The 24,315-nt window shown below is 47.9% G+C and overlaps 1 protein-coding gene across 2 annotated transcripts in view; it reads right to left on the reverse strand.

Moving 5' to 3' along the window:
* The window catches only part of LOC119394634 (acyl-CoA Delta-9 desaturase), a 111,691-nt gene that overhangs the window by 19,065 nt on the left and 68,311 nt on the right, over positions 1-24,315 (reverse strand). The window contains exon 1 of one of the 2 annotated variants that reach the window (XM_037661960.2): positions 16,576-16,822. The exons of the other annotated variant lie outside the window; for it this stretch is intronic. Within the exon in view, the coding sequence (XP_037517888.1) occupies positions 16,576-16,581 (6 nt within the window). The 5' untranslated portion in view covers positions 16,582-16,822. Of the gene's footprint in view, positions 1-16,575; positions 16,823-24,315 lie in introns of those variants that run through there. 2 annotated transcript variants of the gene reach the window in all.

Genomic DNA, 24,315 nt, shown 5'->3' on the forward strand with positions numbered 1-24,315 from the left:
AAAAATGGTTCGACGAAGCCTCTGTACCAGCTGATATACTGCGCGTGCACGTGTGTCCATGATTACCAATCCTAGCTCTTCAATCACCCCCCCCCCCACCCCCCATTTTCGTCAGGGAGCTTTGAAATATGTTTATGACGCAGGAAATACGCGACAGCGTTTCCTTCCTCGTACACTCTCGTCCAAACACCGTGGCTAATTGATTTCGAATGCGCCCTTCGTGCAGCTGAATATTATGAGCGTCCGACTATCTGTGAGTTGGTTGTTTTTCGAGGCCTCAGTCAAGGAAACCAGAGGGTTACTTTCTTTACGCCACTTACAAGGGCGGCTGTGAAACAAAACGTCGGGCCGTGCGTACGTATCGTGTCGCCACACACGTGGGTTCCTCGCAAACGCGATCGAGACCTCGAAAACATGACCGGGGGCCCCGCACGCGCAGCCGCGATTGCATGCCGGCGCCGCACAAGAGCTATAGCTCATCTCTGTGGACTGGAGACCCCCAGGGGCGAGGGCGATTTGTCCTTTAATTCTCTCTTCATCGAATCCCCTACGGTCCGCCGGCGCATGTATACTACAAATGCGTGCGAGGAAGGCTTGGCGCGTAGCGCGCGCTACCTTGAAGGTGATAAACAAGAAAAGGAGGAAAGAACGGGCTTCTTCGTTGGTCTGTCCGCTGATCGCGAATGTCTTGTACGCGGCGACGATTGAGGAAGTGCCGGCGGAACGCGCGCATTTCCTCCCAGCATTTTGTAGCCCTGCGAGTGATCGTCGCAAGGCCCTTCCTCACGCCACGGACTGACTCAACACCCGCCGCGACGTTCGCATATCGCGAGACCGCTGTTGGGTGAGCGCCAGATCCACGAACGCATGCCCCCTACCCTCCCACACAACTTCGGACACCTCTTTCCCATTATCACCGATATACCGCGCTCTCAAGGACGCAGCCTAAGGTCCACTAAGACAGACACGTGATCTGAGCCTTCCTTTTTCACTTTTTTTTTTGTTTCGCCTGTCTCGCGCAGTAATGAACTCAGTGTCTACGTGCATCGTCACACGCGCAACGCCTGATGGAAACACAAGCGTGACCCAAACATGAAGGAAGCAAGTTCTTTCCTTCCCCCACGGACCCAAATAACGGACCGTGTGAATATTACTGGTGCGAAATGAACTACGGTGTGCCCTGGTATTTAGGATATTACGTACAAGATGCTCAGGGAAGCCCAACTAAAGCCCAGTGTTCCAGATGACTCACACTAGTTGGATAACAGGACAGCAAATGCGCTAATTGCTGCAGTATACCTGGATAATTCAGAGTTGCATGTGGTTATCAGATGTTTCCTTTTTTACAACATGCGGTCTGATGACAAATGCCGGAATCAACTAAGATAAATAATTTAATCAGCGTGCTTTGGCTATGGAGGTGCTACCGTCAGCACTGTCGCTGGAAAAGAACTGAGTGGCATGGGTCCATCACAACATCGGAAGAAAAGTATTTTGCGTTCGGCGAGGAGCAACCATCTTTTTGAGAGTTGAGGTAATGCAATGGCTGAGAGTGCCAGGCAAACGCCTAAATGTAACATGGGCCGGATAGCACGAGGCCACTTCAACTACCTGCATTCGATCATGTCCGCATCTTAGGGACGTGCTTCATCAAGCAGCCACTGTTCAACCTAGTTCGGTTACATTTCAGCGGGTTGTGTTCTCCGTGCGAGTTTCTTACGTGCAAAGTGACAGAATCTCTCTTTAGACAAATAGGTCAGACCTCGTTATCTTACACTCACAGAATGTCGTTGGAGGAAATGAAAAATCACGATGTTAATACAGATGAAGAAGGTTTACGTGAAGCGAATGGTCAAGAGAAACACTCCTAGCACGTTGGCACTTCGCGCAGGAAGTGTGTGAATCGACGGGCTCTTCGCATCGTGAGAATCAGCTGCAACCGTTTCGCTAGACTTTCTTTTTCTGGGTTTCTTTTTTTTTTCTGCCTCTCTGGAAACACAGTTCGTCCATGCCAGACGCCTCCACGGATGTATTCCTGGAATGGAAAACGGCTGCAGGGACCATAACGACAAAAAATGCGTGACTTGAAGCTCATTTGCCCCCGGTCTGCGGCGAGCAAGGCCGTCCATCTAGCAGCTCCACGGATGTCTCTCACTGTGTCGGCCACGACTGTGTCGACAGGTTCGAGCATCATCGTCATCATTAAGACAGGCATAGGCTGGTGTTCGATCTTCGCACGTGTTCGCAACTTATGGGCCTGTAGAATGTATGATGCGTATTCGATCACTGTTCCTTCCTTCTTTTTTTTTTTTCTTCTGTTAGGCGGGTATGTAACTGCCAGCTTTTGTTCTCATGAGGCAAAATGACGTCCATGCAGAAACGAAGATCAGGTATATTAGACGAAATGACATTGGTGTTTTAATGAATTTGCGGGTCACTCTAAATGGCTTAGCCTTTGCGCAATTTTCCTGCTGAAGGGAATGCGCAACAGAATGCAAGAGCAGAATGTCGCGCCATGCTCTTGTGCAAAAATTAGCTTACGAGCTTTGGTCATAGCGTGATGAACATTGCTTCGCCAAGAAAATATTCACGGCCGTCCATTCTCCGCGAAGCTCAGAGGTTTAAAGTTAGATTCTTATCGCCGTTAGCTAACGTTTTCAGGTTGGCACGCAGCTGTTTTCATATCCTTGGTGATCCAATCTTGTAAATTCCCTCAAGGCAAAAGCGTAACAGTCAGCCAAACTCGTAAAGGAACCTGTGACAGAACTGCTACATTGCGGTACTTAATCCAGCACATATCTCTAATATATGTCACGCCTCTTTGATGTGTTACGAATGGGCCATATTTCTCTCAAGTGCCACTAGCAGGCCCGTTGCTAGGAATTTTTTCGAGGGGGGGGGGGCACTTGTTGGAAACCTTGACTATTTGAGAAAAACACCCATTTTTGTTATTTATTTTTGGGAAAAACACGTACTTCACCAAAATATGGGGGAGGGGGGCTTGCCCCCCCGCCCTGGCTACGGGCCTGGCTACTAGCATCAGAGAAAACTGTGACATTTTCCCCCGATTCTGAACACATTCACTGCGATAACCACAACTTCTCAATGCGATGCTCACAAGGCCGTTTTCGTTTGCTATAGTGTAGAGAAAGGCCAGCCGCCTCATCCGAAATGAGTGCGTTGACGCCATCGCTCTCCGAAACTACACGCGAGGCGAAGCCAATCGTTCACGTGTTCCGTGATATTTTGCAGGCGAGTGTACGTGCTTGCGTGGCAGCCCTGTTACCACTACGGGTGGTGGTTAACGTGTGCCACTCATTACCCCAAGCAAACGAGTTCGACACTAAGTAATGGGTGAAAAGGGACGCGGTGGTCTGATGGTGACAACGCGAAGGTGGCGTGAAGGACGGAAAGATGGATGCTGCATATTGACATCCTGGAATCCTTAGCTGCTGTCGCAATGAAACCAGAACAAGACCATATATACGAAACTCGCCGCTAGGGTTTTTTGATAATCTCCAAATTCCTCTTGCTCTCGCTCGTGCATCAAGGGCAGCACCACGCTCGCGTGGTAATCAGTCTCCATTATTATTTCGTGACGGCATCATGTGGTTGGCGACAGTCATTCGACCTTGTCATCCATCTTTGTCTCGCGTGAATACGGAAACATTCCCCCTCGTTCGGTCATGGCGACTATTTCGTCATCTGTTGTATTTCTTCCATTGTTACCGCGGGCGGCATTGTCTCGGCGGTCGGCTAGGAGGAACGAGGTTGTGTCGGAGCAAGCAGAACCTGAAAGTGCATGGGGGAAGAAGTTCGAAACGCTAATTTGCTCGCAATTGAAAACGTGAATCATGAGACGACCACACTCACTCGCACACTGTCCCTCCTCTCCTCGGTGTTATTTCTTACTTTGTCGGAACGTATGCGGGCGTACGTTAACGTTGCCAAAACTGGTCTCTCCCTCTCTCCTTTTGTTTCCTCTAAATAATACCGTTACGAGCCGTTCTTAGACATACATCAAGCTAAGGGCCGTACAGAGCATTAACTAAAGCAAGTGTATTCTAATGTACCCATTATACTTCATTCGAGGCAACCTGCTTTAGGCAGCATACGTGTGTGAGTATCCAATTAATGGCGTCAACAGCTGCTGCGCAGACCTGTATGCTCTAATATTGCGAGCTTCATCAGTTGCCGTTAACTCCGTGACACCAATGTTTGTAAAAGTCTGCAACGTAGATTTGTCTCGGTGTTCTTTTTGACTGCAGGAGGTACTGACATGCACCTACCAGAATTCGGAACAACTTGTGAGGTGCGAAATTCTAAATGCCAAGAGAGCGGCTCATTTGCGAAGAAGGGCTGCAACACACTGATTTAACTATACTAGGGAGGCTTAGATTAAGCGTCTTAGCGTAACGCAAACACGCAAGTTTGCATCCCAAACCTTGCTTGCGTTGTATTGAAAGTGGTTCAGGTACCTTTGAACTACCGTCGGTTAGCGTACGCTAAGTTTTGCATTACGCTAAGACGCTAAATCTACAACTCCCTAACGAAGAATGGGGCAACGGCCCACGTAATCAACAAGCGAATTTCAGATTCAACCTTAACAAAAGACGAATTGCAGGACATCGTTTTTCCTTTCGGGAGAGCTTGTATGCTGTGCAAGAAGATGAGCGAGTCGATGCAGCTGTCACATTAAGCACAGGGCCGCACTAAGGCTATAGTCGGTATCATCGTTTTGCTATCTTCATCCATTTGCTTCAAGCTGCATTTAAGACAAGAAACAAGTGGCCGGAACTAAGATGATTGCTATTCAGACGGACGAAATTAAGCGGCGGGCTTGCTGAAACTTCTAACGGACCATTTCAACAAATCTCGGGAGAGAATAATGGGGCAGCCGAATTGCTGACGCGGCGACACTATTCGTTCCAGAAAGGAGTGCTGTGTGCACTCACGATGGCTCGTGAAAGAACCCGGCCGAGTGACCACGCTTGAGCTGTGTCAGGTGTCTAGCGCCACCACTGGGACGTCCTATTTCACTGCCTTAAACATTCAGTACTGCACCACCTCCGCTCATGGGCGCACTTGAGCACAAGAAGACGACCGCTCTCAGCGTTCGGTTTCAAGAAGTATTGTTAACGGAGCGGGAGAAACTGTCTCAATAGTGGGAACTGAGGCGTCGCTGTCATTGGGACAGTGTCTTCCGAAGGCCGCGCACGTCTACCGGCCGGCAAAAGCCCCACTGAATTCTCAAGTTGCCCCTTGACAGGTTCCAACCGTGCTACCGTGCACTGAACCTCTCATTATTCAAATCGGAAACGCTCACTTTCAATTGGTCAGTGCGCCTTTCGCATCAACGACACGCATAAGTACAGAAAGAAAATGACGACGTGCACAGAGTTTCTATCCTAAACTTAGGCAAAAATTTGGAAGAGGAACGGCAGGAGTTGAGAATAGATTGACAAGTGATGTATGTTTTATAACAATGCGTTTTTCACTGCGAAATTTATTTTGATAGATAGATAGATAGATAGATAGATAGATAGATAGATAGATAGATAGATAGATAGATAGATAGATAGATAGATAGATAGATAGATAGATAGATAGATAGATAGATAGATAGATAGCGAAAATCAGAAAGCGGGACTGTTCGGCCCGCGCTAACACATTCCAGAGGGTTATGATTACATGCCCAGCTGCAGCAACCACCTCACTGTACCACACTCCATGTTGTACGTTCTGCTGATTTATGGCTTTCTTGAGCGTGGCTTTAAATTCTAGCGTGGGCCTCCATATACAGATGACATCACATAGCGCATGGGCCTCCCGTTATTTAGGTAGTCTTCGCTCTGTTAGCGAAGCCCGTTCAATGCACCTTCGCTTATCCGGTCTTCGAAGTTGAGAAGCACAAATGACATAAGCAAGAAGGCCACCGTGGTGCCATCTGTCGGAGCCAGCGCACACCGTCGGCGACTTCCTCCTCCCCGCGTCATCTGTTATATGCCCGTCCTTCAACGCACTTGAACGTCAGCTACGTCGCTACAGCGCTTTCCAGACGATTCTACAGACAAGACGCCAAGCGGGGAAGGCCGTCGTTGGAGTAAGGAGAAATGCCGTTTACGCAAAGGAAATGTATGCCATCTAGCGATAAGCTGCGCAACTAGCGCTTATGGTAAGAAGGCGGAAAACAATCCGTCACAGATGAAAAAAAGAAAAAAAAAAGAAAAGAAGATAAAAGCGGTAGACGCCGCGCAGGGTCATTTATCGGCCGGCAGAGTGCGCCATCACTACGACGCGCGTGACATTTCCCATTTTTGCTAGTCCCGCTGAACGAATATTCTGGTTTTGCTGTTTCAATAAACATGCAGAACCGATGATTCACGCGTGCTCTAGCCTGCGTGCTACTTATGTTGCTTTTTTTTACGCTAATGAATAGGGAAGATAGTTTATATACAATAGTGAACGAAATCAAATGGCATTGTACTTTGCCATTGAAATTTCATTACCTCTGATCCCGAGCTATCCGTTGCCTTTCCTTAGCCATATAATAAACAGGATGCGCGTTGCTGCTGCCAAGAAGAGATGGAATTAATTACATGTTGGTAATTAAAGGTGACATAAAGGCGCACTACCCTGTATTTTTTTCCTAGACCTCACCGTTGCCTACATTTTCAAGTTTGTGTGCGTGTGTCTGTGTTCTTTTTTAATCCAGTATCATACATTAATTGACATTGTCAAGCGCACACAAAAAAGGTCGGAGGGCGGTGATGACAACACAAGCGGTTTGTGTTGTCATCGCCTCCCTCTGCCCTTGTTTGTGGGTACTTGACAGTGTTCTGCTGTACAAACCAACTCGTCGAAAGTCGGTGCTCTTGTCATGCATTAGACATTGAACAGCATGCGGCAAACCCTTTGGCGCAGCTAACCTCTCCGGTTATATTTATTAGACTTTCTTTCACTTGTTCGCACATATGTTCCGACGTATTGGTGTATCGCTTTCGTGTGACACATTTTCTTTCTCTATGCTCAGTTCGTGCATACGATAGTGCAAATAACACGATTACTTGTTCAAGGGCCAACTGTTCGAAGCGCATAAGGCAATGCAAATTTTCGGAGAAGTTCGGCTCAGAGGACCAAGAATGCCCGACTCATAATTTGTTCACTGCTGTATGTTAACGAAGAGGTCAAGAAGTATGCCTTTACCACGCCTAATGTTGTGCAGTCTCTACGTTTAACACATATATGTCATAGAGGCTGCACAGCTTCGCACTGCCGAGAGTTCTTGAATTCCTCGCTAACCTGCTTATGCGCATAGTTCTCGGTTCAGCTTGACACGAAGAAGCCTAAATCGTTGCAGATCAACATAAAGCTTACTCGTCTAATGCAGGCTATATAGTTCGAAATACACACGCATTCAGAGTCCTTTCCAACCGCTGTCACGTTTTAATTGAACACATTACACTTGTAATGAATACCGCTGAGCATGCGAACCAATCGCCCGATACCGCTGTAGGAGAGAGTGCGTTTACACTTTGCTGTGCTGGATGTTATCGGGAGATTGAGTTGCAAGATAACGCAGCGACATTCAAAAGTTCGGGCGTTGCAATCAAGAGTCGATCGTCAAGGTCGTCGTCCTCTTGACGTTTACTGTATACTTACAGGGAGGAGGAGGAGGAAAGATTATTATGAGAGCGGACGAAAATAAGAATTATAAGAAGAGAATAATTTGAGGGACCTGGCTGTTTTCCTTCTGGTGCCCTAAGTTAGCTCCCCTCAAGACGAATATATTTAGTATAAGGAATCAACACACGGAGGTGTAAAATCTTCCAACAGAGCTCTGCACTCCGCTGTGCACGCTGTGCAGGTTCGGGCGAACCAAAACGCAAAAGGATCGGACAGCGGAATAAGCCATGTAGATATGGCGAATAGCAATATCTTGTAGGTTCGTTGCAGAGCCCTTGGCTCTAGTGGGAAGGACAAAACGGTCGCAAGGCCTATTGCACTTAAAAGCTGACCGAAACGAACGCATTTGTGTAGCGAAGCTCCGAAAGACGCCCGGTCACGACGGAGCCCTCCGTACACCCGCATCAACGGCCCTCACTCTAAAAATTACTCGCGCATCCCGCTGGGCAGGGGCGTAGCCAGGGGGGGGGGGGTTGACCCCCCCGATATTTTTCGATTTTTCATGTGTATATATACACGCACACATACAAACGCACGCACGAACATAAAAAAGGACGGTTAACCCCCCCCCCCCCCCCGAAAGAAATTTCTGGCTACGCCACTGCCGCTGGGAATATCCACCAGGGACGGCAGAGCACCGCATGACAGCCAGGTACCATCGCCGACGGCTCAGACAAGGGATTGTTTGTAAATCGAGATAATCTGTCTACCCTCACTTATTACCAACGACCGTTTCGTCTTTTTTTTTTTCTACACGGTTATCCGTCCCATCGAGCCGTATTATTTCCGGTCGTATACACATCTGGCGCACTTACGAAAAAGATTGGCTATGCCGCATTGGCGCTGCGGGAAGGTCACATGCGTTGCCCCAACGATCAGCTGTTTTTCGAGCGAGTCGCGAGGTGTGCCACGGATTTTGCGCGAATATCGTTTTGTCGGCGTTGTCACCACGGGAGTCTCTCTTTACTTGACATACATTTGTGTTTTCTTTTCCTTTTGCCGGAGCAGCGCGCCCCGCAAGAGCCGCTACCAAAAGAACTCGGTCATACCACAAAATGAAAGAGCAAGATGTAAAAAGACGCGAGGAGAAGCAAAAAACGATTCCTGACAATATGCGGTCGAGCGGACTGCGCCTCTGGCAGTCACTTCAGTTTACTGGAGCGAGTGATAAGGTGAGGAAACGCAAACTACGTGCCGTACATACCGGGCCCCGCTTGGCCGCCGCTGACTTCGCGCAATACGCAGATGCGGAAGATATTCAATTGAGATCCACATACGCGGGGACCTCCTCTTGGCAGGTGTAGGTCGCGGGGGTACAAGACAAGAGAAAGATTGGGTGACAGGGGAAGTTAAAGGAAAAAGAGAAACAGAAGCAGAATGCCCGTGGGGCGTGCTGTTTGGTGTTTGATAAGGCCTCATTCAGGCCTGCGCCCCTATGAGGCACATCGTGAGCTCAATCGGCGAGCGAATGTCAAATTGTAACACGGAACCAATTAACACGAACGGTATAACGTCGCTAGCTACGGGGCAGTTACGACATACGGCCGTAAGATAACGTGTGCGACGCCTTCTAAATGGTATTGGTAATTAATGGTGCGCCCAGTTCAACTTGTTTAGTCTAATGCACGCTTACCCAACTATACGGCAGTGTACGAGATTTTCAGGTTGAAAAGGCTTTGGGAAAATGGGAGAGGGGGACAGCTTATTTCCGCTTAATTGCTTGCTTCTTATAATTATTTTTCTATGCTTTGTTCCGACTCCGCCTTCTCGCCACCCCAGTGAGGGTCCACAAACCAAATACATTTCGAGGCGACTTCGTTGTTAATTTACGCACTTTAACCTGCAGAATCCATTACAGGCTGCGCATTTCTTTCCCTAGCTGTTGTATGTGTACTGACGTTCCGCCTCTGCTATACCTACGGTTACCGCTTAGGCATATCATTGTGTGTTTATGAGCTGCAATACTTGATAAGTGTATATTACTGAAAACCGTTTTTTTTTTTTTCATTGTTACTGCGCCCCTATTCATGCTGGATGTGTAGAGCTCTGAAACATCCTCTTTCGAAGTACTTTTCTTTCCATTTTTGCAACGTTTACAATAACAAAAGCTTGTTAACCGCAGTGTGTCGTGCAGACAATCGTGCATATAGTATGCTGCAAAACAAACGACAGGACAAAGACAAAGAAAGAACAAACAAACATATACGTATTCTTTTCTCTCTCACATGCTAGAGATCGGAAAAGGATAAAAATAGTTCTACTTCGATTGCATCTCGACTGCCCGCGGCACTGGCATACCTTGCCGGCTTCACTAAGAGACACCGCCATAAAGCGCGGCCACCAGATGCGGTGTCGAGGCCAAGTGAAGACTGGCCACCTTTTGTAGCAGATGAAGTAAGCCTACTGCCATGAAATCATTTGCCTTGAAATCGGCTGCTCAGCTCACGTTGTCTGTCATCACTAGTGGATCCTCTGCCAAGTCATGAACTGAGGTTTTCTACGCTGGACCGCGGATGACGGGGGTGTCGCTGAGCGAAATGAGCAGTTCGCTAACGTCGAACTTTGATCGTTTCTAGCGACCTCTTCCTCCTCGGCTAGCATATGCGTAGCGCGCGCACGCACACGATCGCTGTCATACTTGACTCCTCACCTCTCGCCATTTCCTGGCCCCTAGTCCGCCTCGGTGGTACAGTGATTACGGTGCTTGGCTGCTGACCCGAAAGTCGCTGGTTCGATCCCGGCCGCGGCGGTCGCATTTCGATAAGGTGAAATGCTAGAGGCGCCGTGTATTGGGCGGTGTCAGTGCACGTTAAAGAACGCCAGATGGTCAAAATTACTAGAGGCCAGCACTACGGCGTGCCTCATAGTCATATGCTGGTTTTGATGCGTAAAACCCCGGATTATTATTATTATTCCTGGCCCCTATTAACACCAATGACGATAAATTGCTAGAAGTGGGTTCTCATGACAAACCAAGTTGCGCGGTCGAGCTTAACGCGGCTGAGCCGCGACGGATAGCGTCGCCAGCAGCTTATCTGCTGCGTTCTCATGTGCAGCGAGATTGTGTGGCACTGTACCACGTGCTCGTCGCATACGTGGTACAGTGGTACGTGGTACGAGCATACGTGGTACGAGCATACGTCGCAACGTATGCTCGTCAGCATACGTTGGTGCGTCCTGGTCCGTTGCACTCTGCACGTGAGTACAGGCTGCTGCTAAGATCTGCTGACTCGACAAGAACAAGTAGTTTAATCGGCAGGTGATATGTTCAAAAAAATTTTGGCATTTGCATTAAGCTGTTCTTTCTGGAGGTCCTCGCGAAGAAGGTTGTGTAATACGGCAAATCGAACACTTAGGGTAGATTTCGTGTATAGCGTTGCTGATAATTGAGAGAATTTTCATCAGCAGGGTTGCAGAAAAGAACGCTCGTTGCTCCAGAAATACTACTCTGAAACAGCACCACACGTGTTGATTAAACTCTCCTATCTAAACCCACTGTTTTCGAAATGTCGAAATACGCCTCGTACATGTCATGAACGGTTCTTTCTTACATGTTGTCGAGTGTAGTTGCATTTAGTCGTCTCGCCTGCTAATCTGGTGAGTGAGCCCTGTGAACGTCACGGTATCTTTTCGGTGCTTACAGAAGTCAGGCTGCTATGCATACAAAAGCGTGTTGTTGCCCTTGCTTCGGTGATTTTTTTTATTTACTTGTGTATAGAACATTGAGTATGTGTGTATGCGCATGTGTGCGTCTGTACACGTGTGCGTGCTCTGATGTTTTCAAAACAGACAGGGACGCCCATAGAAACACTCGCCACGGAGGCTGGCTACGAACTGAAAGTTTATTGTGCAATCACCGACATACGATACAACGTGTCAAGCATAAAAATGGAGAGATAAAAAAATGAAGGTAGCGACAACAAATACGTCTCTCGGGGCTGAGACAAAAAGAAATCGCAGCTTTTATTTATTTATTTTTTCACATAGCTCTACCGAAGTGGGACAACGCACGTATTCATAAAAGTCCGATGTCACGTTCGCTATGCAGTTAACAGCCCGTTCTCTAAACGCAGCAAGGACAATTAGAGAAGTCACTCATCATGTGCAGAAGGCAGAATGGCCATAAACCTTCTGAGCCACACATGTAAAATCTTTGTTTATGGAGGAAGGTTAGCGCGGTACTAGATTCTTGCATCTTCCTCGCATCCCAAGCAATAAAACTCAGTGCCAATGAGAAATTGCTCAATCTATGAGCGCCCATTTTTTTTTTCCTTTATCACGCATGGGCTTTTGGCGCCACTTTACATCGCTCATTGCTAGGAAAATGACTTGCGCGACCTGTGGGAAGCGAACGATAACACGGCTGCATACTACATGGAATCGAAAGACAATGTAATATGTCCACTGCAAGCACGGGACGTGTTCAAGAAATACCGCTGGACAGTGAGGCGTGTGAATAGCCTGTGCCCTTATTTATATTTTCTGACCATTAGGATTTAACGCCCTAGGCAACATGGGTCCTGATGGACGCCGTGCGAGGCCGCCACCGCCACTTGGAATGAAGCTGCGACGACCTCGTGCGTGGCCTGCATACATTTAGCCAACCGTAGCCAATAAATAGATAACAGCGGCAGGTAGTGGTGATACTAAGCCGTAGTTGGATATAGTGTCGGTATCTGTGAATCGCTAGCAGCTGCCCTACAAAGATTGAGGTGGCCAAATGAGTAACTACTTCTTTCCAACACAAGTTCTGGTGCGATCATTCAGAGATGAAAGCCTTTAGACTAATGAAACCGGCTTGCAGAGTTCTGTAAAGATTACTGGACCACAAGCCCGTTGGTTTGAGTGGTGAAGCCTTCCACGAGCCGCCAAGTTGGAGAACTCGGCAAATTGTCCACATGTATGTACGCGAACGACCATATAAGAATATGTCGCAGGTTTATTAGAGTTCCGTCTTTTTTAAAATATTTCGTCGGAGTTTTCCTTCCTCTTTTTTTTCTTTTTCTTTCTGTTTTTGTAGTCAAGGGTATTGATTCCTGCCTTGAAGCCACAATCATGGCCGTGTCACGCGCCGCCACCTCTACGAAAACACGAATTCCATGCTCCGTGCGAACTTTTTCCTCTAACTGCCCTCTTCCCGCTCTCGCATATACATATATTATGTTTTTTTTTCTTTCGGTCGCCATCTCTTTCCGTTGGCAACGGAACGATGCCGGTTAGCACGCTCGCAACATCGGAATAATCTTGAACATTCTCTTTCCTGTTGAAGCCGGGGCGGCTTGAATGCATACTGGCATCGGCACGTTCCGTACGTCAGAGAGCATTCGCTTCCTCGTTCGGGCCGTCAACACGTGGCCAATGCCACCTGAGTTCCTGCCCTGTGGCCGTCAGCTGGCTCTGTTATTAGACGCGGTAATTTTTTTTTTTTTTTTGACGAGACATGTTCTTCTCGCTAAAGGTATCGCCCAATTCTTTGTTTATGTCATCGTCGTCGAGCCGATGCCATCTCTTATCAACATGGACAGTTAACACGCTTAGTTAGAGGAAACAAACAAGCGCAAAGTTTGAAGAGAACCCTATTCCTGTTCTGTATACCCGGGGCCACAGGAATCTTCCCGATTTGCTATTTCCGAATGGCAGTGAAGTGACGATACAGGAGCAGTGTTTATTAGTTCGTACCGAAAAATATTTCGACTGTTTCCTTTCTTTTAGAAGGTTTTTCGGTGATCGTACAAATTATTTTACGATGGACAAATCAAGAGTACGTCAGGCAGCTAAGAAACGAAACACTGTAGATAATATATTTTATCAAGTACATTTCTATCGCACACAGTTGAAAGAAAGAAATGAAAAGAAAACTAAGAAAGCGAATTGCCACAAAAGTGCAAACAGGTGTGGGTTGACTTAATTTCTGGATTGTCCTCAATATTTTTGTTTTTTTCTCTCAGGGAACGCAGGTAGTGAAGGGACGGTGACTAAGGCAAAAAGTAGCATTGATCATCACTCTGTTCTATGCGTTCGCAGGAGCACTTTCTAGGTATCATCGCCTGACATACTACAGTATAACGCAATCTAAAGATGCGTAAAATAAGGAAAGTGTTGATTACGGGACAGATTAATCAGTGACAAGAAATTCTCTTGTACGTCTATCACCTGTGCATATACGTTTTCTTTTACATTAGGTTAGCTAGCTGGAAAGGCATTCAAGGAAAAGAAGCCCAGATGTATGAACAGTATCCTCTTAAGGTATCCACTTCAGCTTACTTTAAGTGCAACGTTGCTTACGAGGCTTTGGAAATAGTGTTTTCGTATTCGTGTTGGCGGTCGGCCGAAGGTGTCAACATAGTTCCAGGAGTTTCTCTGCATGGTATCCCTAGTGCTTCAGAAAGACCTGCCTGGATTCGCCGTATATCGCGAACTTTAACATTTTCTGCGTAGTCGACTACGATTTTATTTCTTTCTTTCTTTCTCTCATTTTGGTATACCTGTTATATTACAAGCAAAAATGTTCGCATTTGCAATTTAAGTTTATTTTCGCTCGAATCGTCCCAGCACAATTGTCATCGATAAATAACGCAGCTTATTAGTCTGATTTTTTTTAAGTACGACCAAGAAACTACTACACTAAGGATTAGACGTTTTGCTAGCGCATTGGAAAATGTGGCGCAAACCTGCGCGCGAAGAAATAAATATCCAAGGCCCGTAAACGGTGTATGTGGCAGGTGCGAGCGTCGAACGCAAAGGCCAACGTCCGGCGCTGGTGCGACAAAGACGAGATAAGAAATGAGGCATTCTAGCTCACCTACGGGGATTTAATTTTTGAAAACGAGCTAACAACAAAAGAATCTGACGTAAGATCTTGTCGGCAATGTCGCAACGTAATTAGGCCCGAAGTGAGGCCGGCCAGCGCCGCTATTTTTGTGTAGTATGCAGCGCATGCGTGGTTGCCCCATTGGGTTTTTTTTGAACAGCTGCTACAGAATTGCATGGAATTGTTCCAGAACAAGGGTGTTACGGTGTTGAAGCTTGTAATAGTGCTTCTCTTTCGGCCGCGATGGAACAAATTACGCTTCGCCCACGTCACCTGAAAGGGAGCTTTAGAAATGGCTGCGCAAGTGACTTGGTGCCGCCGAAAACTCCAGCCACATTTGCGTTCGTTTGTACTGCCTTTGCGTACGCATATGCCTTTTGCGAACGTCCTGCTGACAGCGCCCCCTAACCTTAGGTCCTCCATTACCAATACTCCACCTATGCCCGGCGCATCCCGACGCGGATGAAACTCCTACCAGGACGTAGCGAAACCGTCATACTTGTGACATTTCTGTCATAGTGTGTGAAGACCGAGAGTCTTCACGAGACCAAAGAGAATCGCTTAACTCTGCTCCCACACTCTATCGCTACAAAGAGCCGGTATTTTGTAGCGATGCCTTTCCGGGCGCTAACGCCTTTTCGCGCTTCTCATGCTTGGTCAGTGGTCAGAGCGACCTTCCGCGCGCGTTATTGACCGGATCAACCGATTGGGAGCGGTGGATAAGATAGGAGTAACATAGAATCGAGCATAATGCGCCGCTAAAAGATACCGGCATTGGCAGTGACCCCAGTGTAGACACAATGCGTTACGTGTGGTTAGAATGATTAGACTGAGGTCACTACTCTCTCTTTGACTCACCCTGCTTCCCTTACTCCGTATAGGTAGCAAACTGGAAACTGGGCTAACCTCGCTACGTTTCTTCCTTCTGTCATTTTCAATTTTCCCATACGACTTGAATTTTGTTTTGCATGACCTCATTGTAACTTCCAGGGCGTTCTGAAACAACCATGAGAAAATTGCCAATAGCACCACACGGCACCGTTATGTATCAGGGTACTGTGTTTCAGTGGCAGACGGTGCGTTGATGCACAATGCGATCAGCCTCACATCAAAGCACGCTGCAACCACAGGCTAGAATGGCGCCCGGCAAGGCATCCACTGTATGCGCAGTTAAATCTGGCAGATGAATGGAGATCTAATGGGTTCTCGTTGGGCTATCCGAAACGTCCTGTTTATTTCTTTTTTGTTTTTTTAAAAGTCTACCTCACGCTTCTGCAGCCTCTGAATTCGTACGTGGCATATAAAGACCACTCAATCTAGCCTTGTTACTGATTACGTTAATCGAAACGGTTTTTAATTCTTATGTCAGCTATGTGAGCAGTTATCGTGATAAAACAGAAACCCGAAGCCAGCATACGCTACTGGTTCATGTGGGATATGGCAATGAGCAGTATGGCTGCAGTCAGACCTCGCAACGTGGTTTGGTCAGCCATCACGTTATTAGGTCACGACTTCAAGCTCAAGTTGCTCCCACTAAATAGCGTGTTGCACCTCCTCGTTCAGAAACAGAAGCGGACTAAACAAATTTGCGAGATGGTCGTAGACTCGCAGCCTCTCGTATGGGCGATGATTCATACCCAATTAAGCGAAAGTATGTACGAGTGTGTGAAACGAAAACCTCGGTTCTTAAAAATAGGTGACCACACGTAGCCATCACGCGCCGGAGAGCTCGCGTAACCCTCAATGAGTCTCCTAAACTACTTAATGTATCGATCACAGAGGCATACGTGGCGGTCGCCATATATTTCTCTTACTGGAGGTTCTCGAGAATGTAATTTTCAGTCAGCGTCCCTTCGTATCCCGCCCCCGTCTATGTCATCAAAAAATATACAGACGAGGGTCCCAAAGCCAAAGACTGCAACGGAACCCTCGGGACCCTCGCTGTCCTACGACAGCTACCCCCCGCTCTTCCAGCTGAACCCGTCTGGGAGTACATAGCCCTTAAAATTGCGGCCTTAGAGACAGCGGAATTAAGGCTACGTTAACACGTATTAATTCTGAAAGCGCCGTAACCTTACCGACATCTTCGAAGCAAGACGTGCGTCTATCCGAGATCGATGTCGAACTGAAGCCGAAGAAGCTTAGTTCAAGTGGACGGTGCCCAGCTGGCTGGTTTCGCTGAGACCAGAGTAGGCGGCTGTCGTCGTGTTAGTCCAAGAGCGGTGTGGGGCAGTGGTCAGCGTGTCCACCGCTGCGTCTCTCTCTAGCGTGCGCACCCGGCGATGACAAGGCAGCACTGCGATACGCTCGCCTTTGATGCGCGTTAACATATTTGGCAGAGGAGCCCCTAATTGAGGAAAAAAGAAGAAATATACGGAACCGACCACTACCACCACAAGTGCGCAAGCTAGCACGCGCCAAACGTGTAACGCTCACCGCGTGACCTCTCCTCCCCCCCCCCCCCCCCCCCCCCAACCTCAACCTCGTACCTCCTAACATCCCCCTTCCCTCTTCCCAACCCTCAACTCATCGGCAGTTATCGAATGCCAGCGCTGCGAAATTCACCGCTAAGCTTCCTTGGCGGTGGAAACAAGGGAGAGGGTGGAAGCTCGAGGTAAATCGGAGAGGGTTCGCCTGAGAGTGATAGGATTAAGGGAAGAAAGGGAGAAGAGAAAGGGTCGGGCACGGTGAGGAGGTTGAGACGGAAGACGAGCAACGACAGGGATCAGCTGTTTGGCAACAGCGTGGCAATAGCGGAGGATATACTGACCACGTCTATCCTCCTCGTCCGCGTCAACATGAATACGCCATCCATGGCGTCATGACAACCCCCTATAACCCAACCCAATCGGAGTTCCCGGCCATGCCATTTTCCGAGTCCTGGTAACAAGGGCAGTCAGCCATATCTATTGACGCAGCTCTCCCGCTGAAATGAATACGATCGCCTCATTCTACGCGTCATTTCCCGTGCGTGTGTCCCGGCAAACCGTGAGCAAAACGTATCCGCCGTTTGCCGCAAGGACGCGCCATGCTTCATTTCCATGGCTGAACTCGGCCACTAAGAAGACGAGGACAATATGTGCTTTCATTATGTCATTGCTACGTCGTAAAGGAGCGATAATGACGAAATGAAGCAATTTATTAGACGTGACAGTCTCGATGTTTCTGGCAAGAGGAGTAACAATGGTCAAAGGCATTTTCCTCTCACAATTTCGTATGCCCGCTCGTTTTCGTCTCTCGTCATGCCAGTCTTTTGTCACCAGTACCCATCTCGGAGACGCACCTTTTACCTTAACGCGCCCCATAACGTGAACACGATCATCGTTATGCACTATGTGCTCCTAGGCGGGGGCGGATATCGGTCGCGATGTAACGTCCACTTATTTGAGACAACTTTCTGCCCGCCCCCTCCCAATAATGGACGATATCGCGCTCGTGCGCTCGTCGCTATAGAACGTGCAAACTGCACGCTCGGTTTCTCGTTTGCCGACGGCCGCGCAATGACTGGCCGACTGTCATCGCCGTCGGACACGCACTCTACAAAACATGCGACGGTCGCGTGGCTTCGCACAGCAAGCCGAAGGCGGCGGGCTGTAATTAGGTATCTTGCGGCAAGAAACTTCTCCTCCTCCATGGATACTGGATAGCGAAGGCTGCGCGGCTGCGTGTATGATGCGAGAGCGCGTGGACGTTTAAGGATTAGAAACACCTGACGGCGGTGGCATATGAGCCAGCGCACCCGTAGTTGTCTAGGGGCGTTTGTTTTAGCGGCTCTCCTTCCGAATTATTGAGCCCAAACAACTGACCGTTTTTTCTTCTTGCCCTATCGTATACTATTTTTTTATGCTTACAGGAAAATTGGTCAAATAAAACGAGATGAGGAAGCAAAAAAGTAATAATAATCAATAAACAAAAAACACCTTCATCATATATCGCTGATGACGGCGTGCGAGTGAGTTACGACAGAGAAAAAGAGAAGCGGATGAAGGAGCGGGCACAGCTTGAAGAGAACGTGAGGGGGGGGGGGAGTCTTCTGGCTTCGCTCGATACCTTTCGTTCTAGCCCACTTCACTATACTTTTCCTCGTGCTCTCGGCGTGCGGCTTTTCCTTTTTCCGAGAGGTGTATCACCTGGCTTCTTGCGCCAGGGACACGCGAATGACGCGTGGCCGTGCTTGGCTCTTCTTCATCGGCGCCCCGAATCAATGAGATGCGGCCTTGCTGCTGGCCGGCCTAAGTATGCCGAAGCAAGGGAAAAAAACAAAACGCGCTTGCCGGGCGCGCGCGCGCGCCGTGCGTGCGACGAGAGGAAGGAGCGAGCGGACACACACGCGCCACGCGCTCGTCGTTCTGTCGTGAACGTTGGCTCTACGGCGATACCCAGGTGTGACGCAGCAACAACAGGCTATCGTGTGACGCGGCAGTGAGAAAACGGTTCGGAAGGGTCGGAGAAGGATAATACCGTAGCGGTACCACTTCGCTGAGCCCGCTGCCCCTGATTAGTCGCCGCGGTGACGACTTCGAGGCGGCGCGTGCCTGCCGCTAGTCTACACCAGTGCTGGACACGCGCTGCGTGACGCGCACGGCTTTCATGCTTCCGTTAGATGCGGCGTACAGATGCGGCATAGTGGGATCTTATGCTTATCAATTAGGAGCTCATTAGCAGGGCGACCGCCACTGCGTCAAACGCTGTACTGTAGTTTCGCGGTGGCGCTGTAATTTGCGCACTAGAGCTGCGGATAACTTGAAAAGAAAGTCTAGCCCACAGCGTTCGTAACGCAGTGCGGTAAGAAAACGATGCAGCATCATAACGTGGAGCGCATAATTCGGTGTGAAATTCGCATCAGGTTATCTGCGAAAAAAATCTCCGACCCAGAATTCTCGCGCCGCCTCTTCTGAATCGGGATAACATTTACAAAAGCTTACTCGGTCCACAGTAGAATGTGTGCCACACAGCTAGCTGTTCGCCACTCCTGCGCCACTGACTAAACTACCGAACGCTTCCTGCACTATTGTTCACATTATGGCGTATAGCTTTACGGTAATGAAGCCGGACTCAATACCTTTATCAAAAGCGAAGATGTTTGGATCTTCGCACTAAACGAGAACATAACTGTAGTGCTTCGGGTACAAAGGTATCTGCGACCGTTCGTAGACTGTGCGCGTCCTTACATGTGCAAAACATTGGGTCTTTTTTTTTTTCTACTGTATCTCTATTTTTGTCCTCTTCTTCCAGAGCAGGTTGGTAAGGCGGATGTGTGCGCGTGCTTTTGCTTGCTTCCCTCTACCTGCCCGATGATGGCATGAAGAGACATTAGGTAGCTTTAAAGGGACCGACAACTGATTTTTCTCGACACAGTTTTTTACGGCGCGACAGGAAGCTTACCCTTCGTAGCGTTTGTAGCTGCAGTGGTTTATCCTAAAAGCACGTAGTTGTTTTATTAGCAGTATTTTTCGATATGAAAGGCTCCAAACACGCATGAAGGCTTGCTCCAGCAACGCTGAGAATTGATAGCAATGCCGCTAGCCCTTGTGAAAGCTGTTGTTGTTCTGCTTTCGCAGGAGTTACTGTAGCTATGCTTAACCACCTTTATTTTGAGCTTTCAAGCCATTTTTGAAAATAGCAAGCTGTTACAATGAGATGATGTGGCTTTATACACCTTCTCGGTATTTGTACAGCGTTGTGCGCGCCTGCGACCAAGGTTGCCTGCGCCTGTGTCATGGATGGCTTTTCGCGGCATGGGATCATTACGCCAAGCGAAGGCAGCGCCACTTTGTTGCATACAACTAACGCAGGCCTATATCCCTATTGAAAATTCATCCACCATGAGGAATGGTGGATTCCACCATCCACCATTATGGTGGATTATGGTGCTGGAAGATGGTGGCACGTGGTGTATGCTGGATGCTGGCGTATGATGGATGCTGGAGAATGACGGAGCGTAAAACGGCTCTACAGTGTCGGCACCATCGTGCCTAGCCGTAAAAACATAAATAAATGTATAGAAGGCGATGTAGAAAGCACTAGTACAAAAAAAAGAAAAAAAAAAAGCTCGTATGAAAAAAAAAAAAAACCGCCACCGGGAGTCGAACGTCCGACCTGCGGATCCCGAGCCGAGTACTTTACCACTACGCCACGCTCACACTTGCTTAGCGACTTGCAAAATGACTAGTCAACATACTAATACACCGTTTGGCTTCAGCTTTGTATGTCTCATACTGGAGACAGACGCGATCTTCACATCCTAATAAAATTTGCGTAGTTATTAAATGCAAACAAACTGCTGCCGGTAACGAATGGCACGTCAATAATGGCAACAGCGCTAACTTTCTTTTAGAATTGACAACGTAACTCCAAAGAAATATGTCAAGTGGAGCGAGGAGCGCGAGTATAGTCAACCGGGTGTTACTGCGAAGTTTTAATAGCCGTTTCTCGCTTTTTCCAAAGTGCGACATGTGCAGAGGCTTTCTGTCGACTCTAATCTCGTTCGATAAATACGCGCGTACAATTGATTGAGTATTGTGATGTTTTTTTTTTTTTTTTCGCGCAACGTACAGCGCAGCCGTGCCAATGCACTGATCTGACGCTGTATCATTAGCTACAACTGCATAACAGCTGGGTCAAAACAAGTGCAGTGCGCGGGAAAAATATGCCATCATATTGGCTCAGTAAGGCGTGCGAATTGACAATTCTATGTTCTCGCATACGTGTCAGAGAAGCGCCGGCGAGTGCGACCGGCGGCGGTTGGTGACCGGAGGCGTTTGCTGGAAGCGCGTCGCATCTATGCTCATCGCTTCTTGTGCGGACACCGTACACAAGAAAAAAATGCTTCATTTAGATTAGCCGATGCCACAGGTGTGCTGTAACGTCATTCGCACTCATCGGAATCGTGTATACTGAAACCCAGAAGCGCCGATAACACGTAGACGGACTCGGTCGCTACGCTATGCCTAACCTTTGGTGGCAATCATGGTGGTAGAATATGATGGTGGAAGTCATACTTGGTGGAGGTTATCTCGACGCAGGCCGAAGGTAAAAGTTTGTGCTTTAGCTTTGCATGCATTTTCACTAGTACCTTAAAGTGCCGCTGAGGTAAGTGAGTGTGCAAGAATTGCCAGAGTTGCGTTTCAAACGTGGCGGTATCAAGCGGAAGCTGTTTTCTGGTCTCCCGGGCCCGCTGGAAGGACTCACTTACTTCTCGGCAAATGCGCGGCGATGTAACACAGTTACTGTCGCTGTTCACACCGACACCTCTATACTTGCAAACATGACTATAAAGCAACACATCGCGGATGTAAACCTGATAAGTACGTGCGTAAAATGTAAACATTCACGGCTGCTGTGCTCCAGAAAACTTGTGGCGGTTATTGGCGCCGCATGAATAAAAAAAAATAGTGCTGGAAAACTTAATGAACGGTGTTGGCTTCTTTGAACTGCATATATTTCTGCACATTCAAGAGGAAAACATTAGAACTCACGGCGACTTCACATAATGTCACGTTCACTTCCATCATGCCACCGTCATCCACCATGTTTCCATCCTGCCACCGTCATCCGGCTTGTTCACCAAGCCATCCACCAAAACATGTTTTGCTCGCCACCATCAGCCAGCATTTTCCACTTAACACCAAAAGAAGCTCGCCACCACCACCACCATCTGCCACCATTTTTTCCACTCTCGCCACCATCAGCCAGCATTTTCCACTTACCATCAAAAGAAGCTCGCCACCACCACCACCATCTGCCACCATTTTTTCCACTCTCGCCATCATCAGCCATTATGACCACCACAGCTTCCACCACATCCACTATTCTTTCCACCTTGTCCACTATTGTTTCCACCATGTCCACCAAGATTTCCAGCATCCACCAACCCACGATTTTCAATAGGGATGTACATTTTTATGGAGTAATATCTTTTAATATAAAGAAATGAACAATATTTCAGTGCTAACAGAAAAGTCATCGAACGCATACACCAATCAATGGTCGCGAGACCGGTTTTATCGGACCGTGTATGATTTTGCCACCAGAGGCGCCAAAGGTCCTTTTTCGCGACTTTCAATGAAGAAATAAAAATATAAATCCGCCTCTCACGAGGTAAACAGGGTTGGCTTGAGTCAATGCGACGGACAATCTTTTAATCAGTGCAGTCATCTCACTTCATGTTCTGGGCAGTTGTCGGTGCCTTTAAGAATAGGGTTCGTACCGTCTGGGTTGCTTAGGTACGTACGCTATTTTCGAAATATAACGGGCGTACCCAAGAGGTTCGCGTATGGGCATGCGCAGTGGCGACAAACGCTAACGCGAAGCTTTGCGTAAGCTATTCTAAAACTGCCTATTGCTGAGCGGACCGTAACGCTGTGCGCTCTCAGTAATAGACGGTTTGATGCCACAACAGACAATACTCTTAAATACTCTATCTGTCTTGCTGTCTATGTGCCGTATTTCCCACTCTGAAGCAATGTATGCGTACTACGCGACCTCTAAAAAGTTTTCAAGTTGATCTAGGTGAAAAAAAAATGCCTTGCTTGAAAAGAAAAGAAAAAAAAAAACCTTCCCAGAATTTATACACTCGCTAGTTTTTAGGGGAAGCGCTATCTCCAGCGGTGAAAGGGAAAGGCTCACAACCACCCGTTTGTAGCACAATGCTACAAGGACATTCCTATGGATTTCTCAGAAAGAAAGCTCCATAGTTGAAAAAAATTTCGTCCTGGTCCGGGGATCGAACCAGGGACCAACGCCTTTTCGCGCAGCGGTCGCTCTACCAATTCAGCTAACCAGAAAACTAGCAATCAACAACGCAAGGGCGAATTAATCGAGAACTCGAAGCGCATGGACACAGAACATTGCAAATGAGTTCTGCGTAAATCCGCAAGGTGGCGGAAGAGTCAAGAACGGGGAAGCCGACAAGCACCCGTGTGTAGCACAAGGCTACAAACGGGCGGAGCTTTCTTCCGAGAAATCTGCATGGATTTCCTTGCAGCCTCGCGCTACAAGCGGGTGGTTGTCAGCTTTCCCTTTCCTAGCCATTCATATCTGTAGCTGAAGGGCATATATATATATATATATATATATATATATATATATATATATATATATATATATATAACCGTCGATCAATTCATTACATTCTATATGAGTAATAGCCAATTAACATATGTTCAGCGCTGTCTTGCGACCTGCCGCATGTTCATTTAACATCAATGAATTCAGATGTGGGGTCGATAATATGACGAGCTGCGACGTCCCGCCACAGCATACCCGTTGCATTATACGAGAAGGGTTGAGAAGGACTCGTCGGACACCCAGAAGAGCAACAGCAGATGTGGAGATTTGTCAAATGGCGAAGAAACGGGGACTGAAGAAGGCGAGCTTCGATTTGGGAGTCGCGATCGCATCGTTCTTCCGGTTGTTATGTGGAATACGGCACCACTCCGCCGGATCATTGCTCCGCGCGTTAGTGGTACCACGTGACCACCAAGTCTCGTTTCCCTTTTTTAATGATGTAAACCAAAGCCCACGGTGTACGATCTACGCTTCAACATCCATACCTCTCACACCGTGCCTGAGGCCCCACGCCGTAGCAGCGCTGTATGCGCTTGTCTTGCGTTTCAAGTTGGTTGCGCAAGACCATGTAACTATGCGTGGCGCAATCGCAGAATCGCGGTAGCGTAATTACGGAGTCACCAGCTACCTAATAAAAGACGAAGCTGGAGGCTCGTATCAGTACATATTTAAATAATTGGGTACTTAAGAATTCTTACTATGCCGACAATTCGTTACAACGGTACTTGTCGTGTGCCTAGATTCGAGAG

The sequence above is a fragment of the Rhipicephalus sanguineus genome, chromosome 1, assembly GCF_013339695.2.
Source record: "Rhipicephalus sanguineus isolate Rsan-2018 chromosome 1, BIME_Rsan_1.4, whole genome shotgun sequence".
Classification (NCBI taxonomy): domain Eukaryota; kingdom Metazoa; phylum Arthropoda; class Arachnida; order Ixodida; family Ixodidae; genus Rhipicephalus; species Rhipicephalus sanguineus.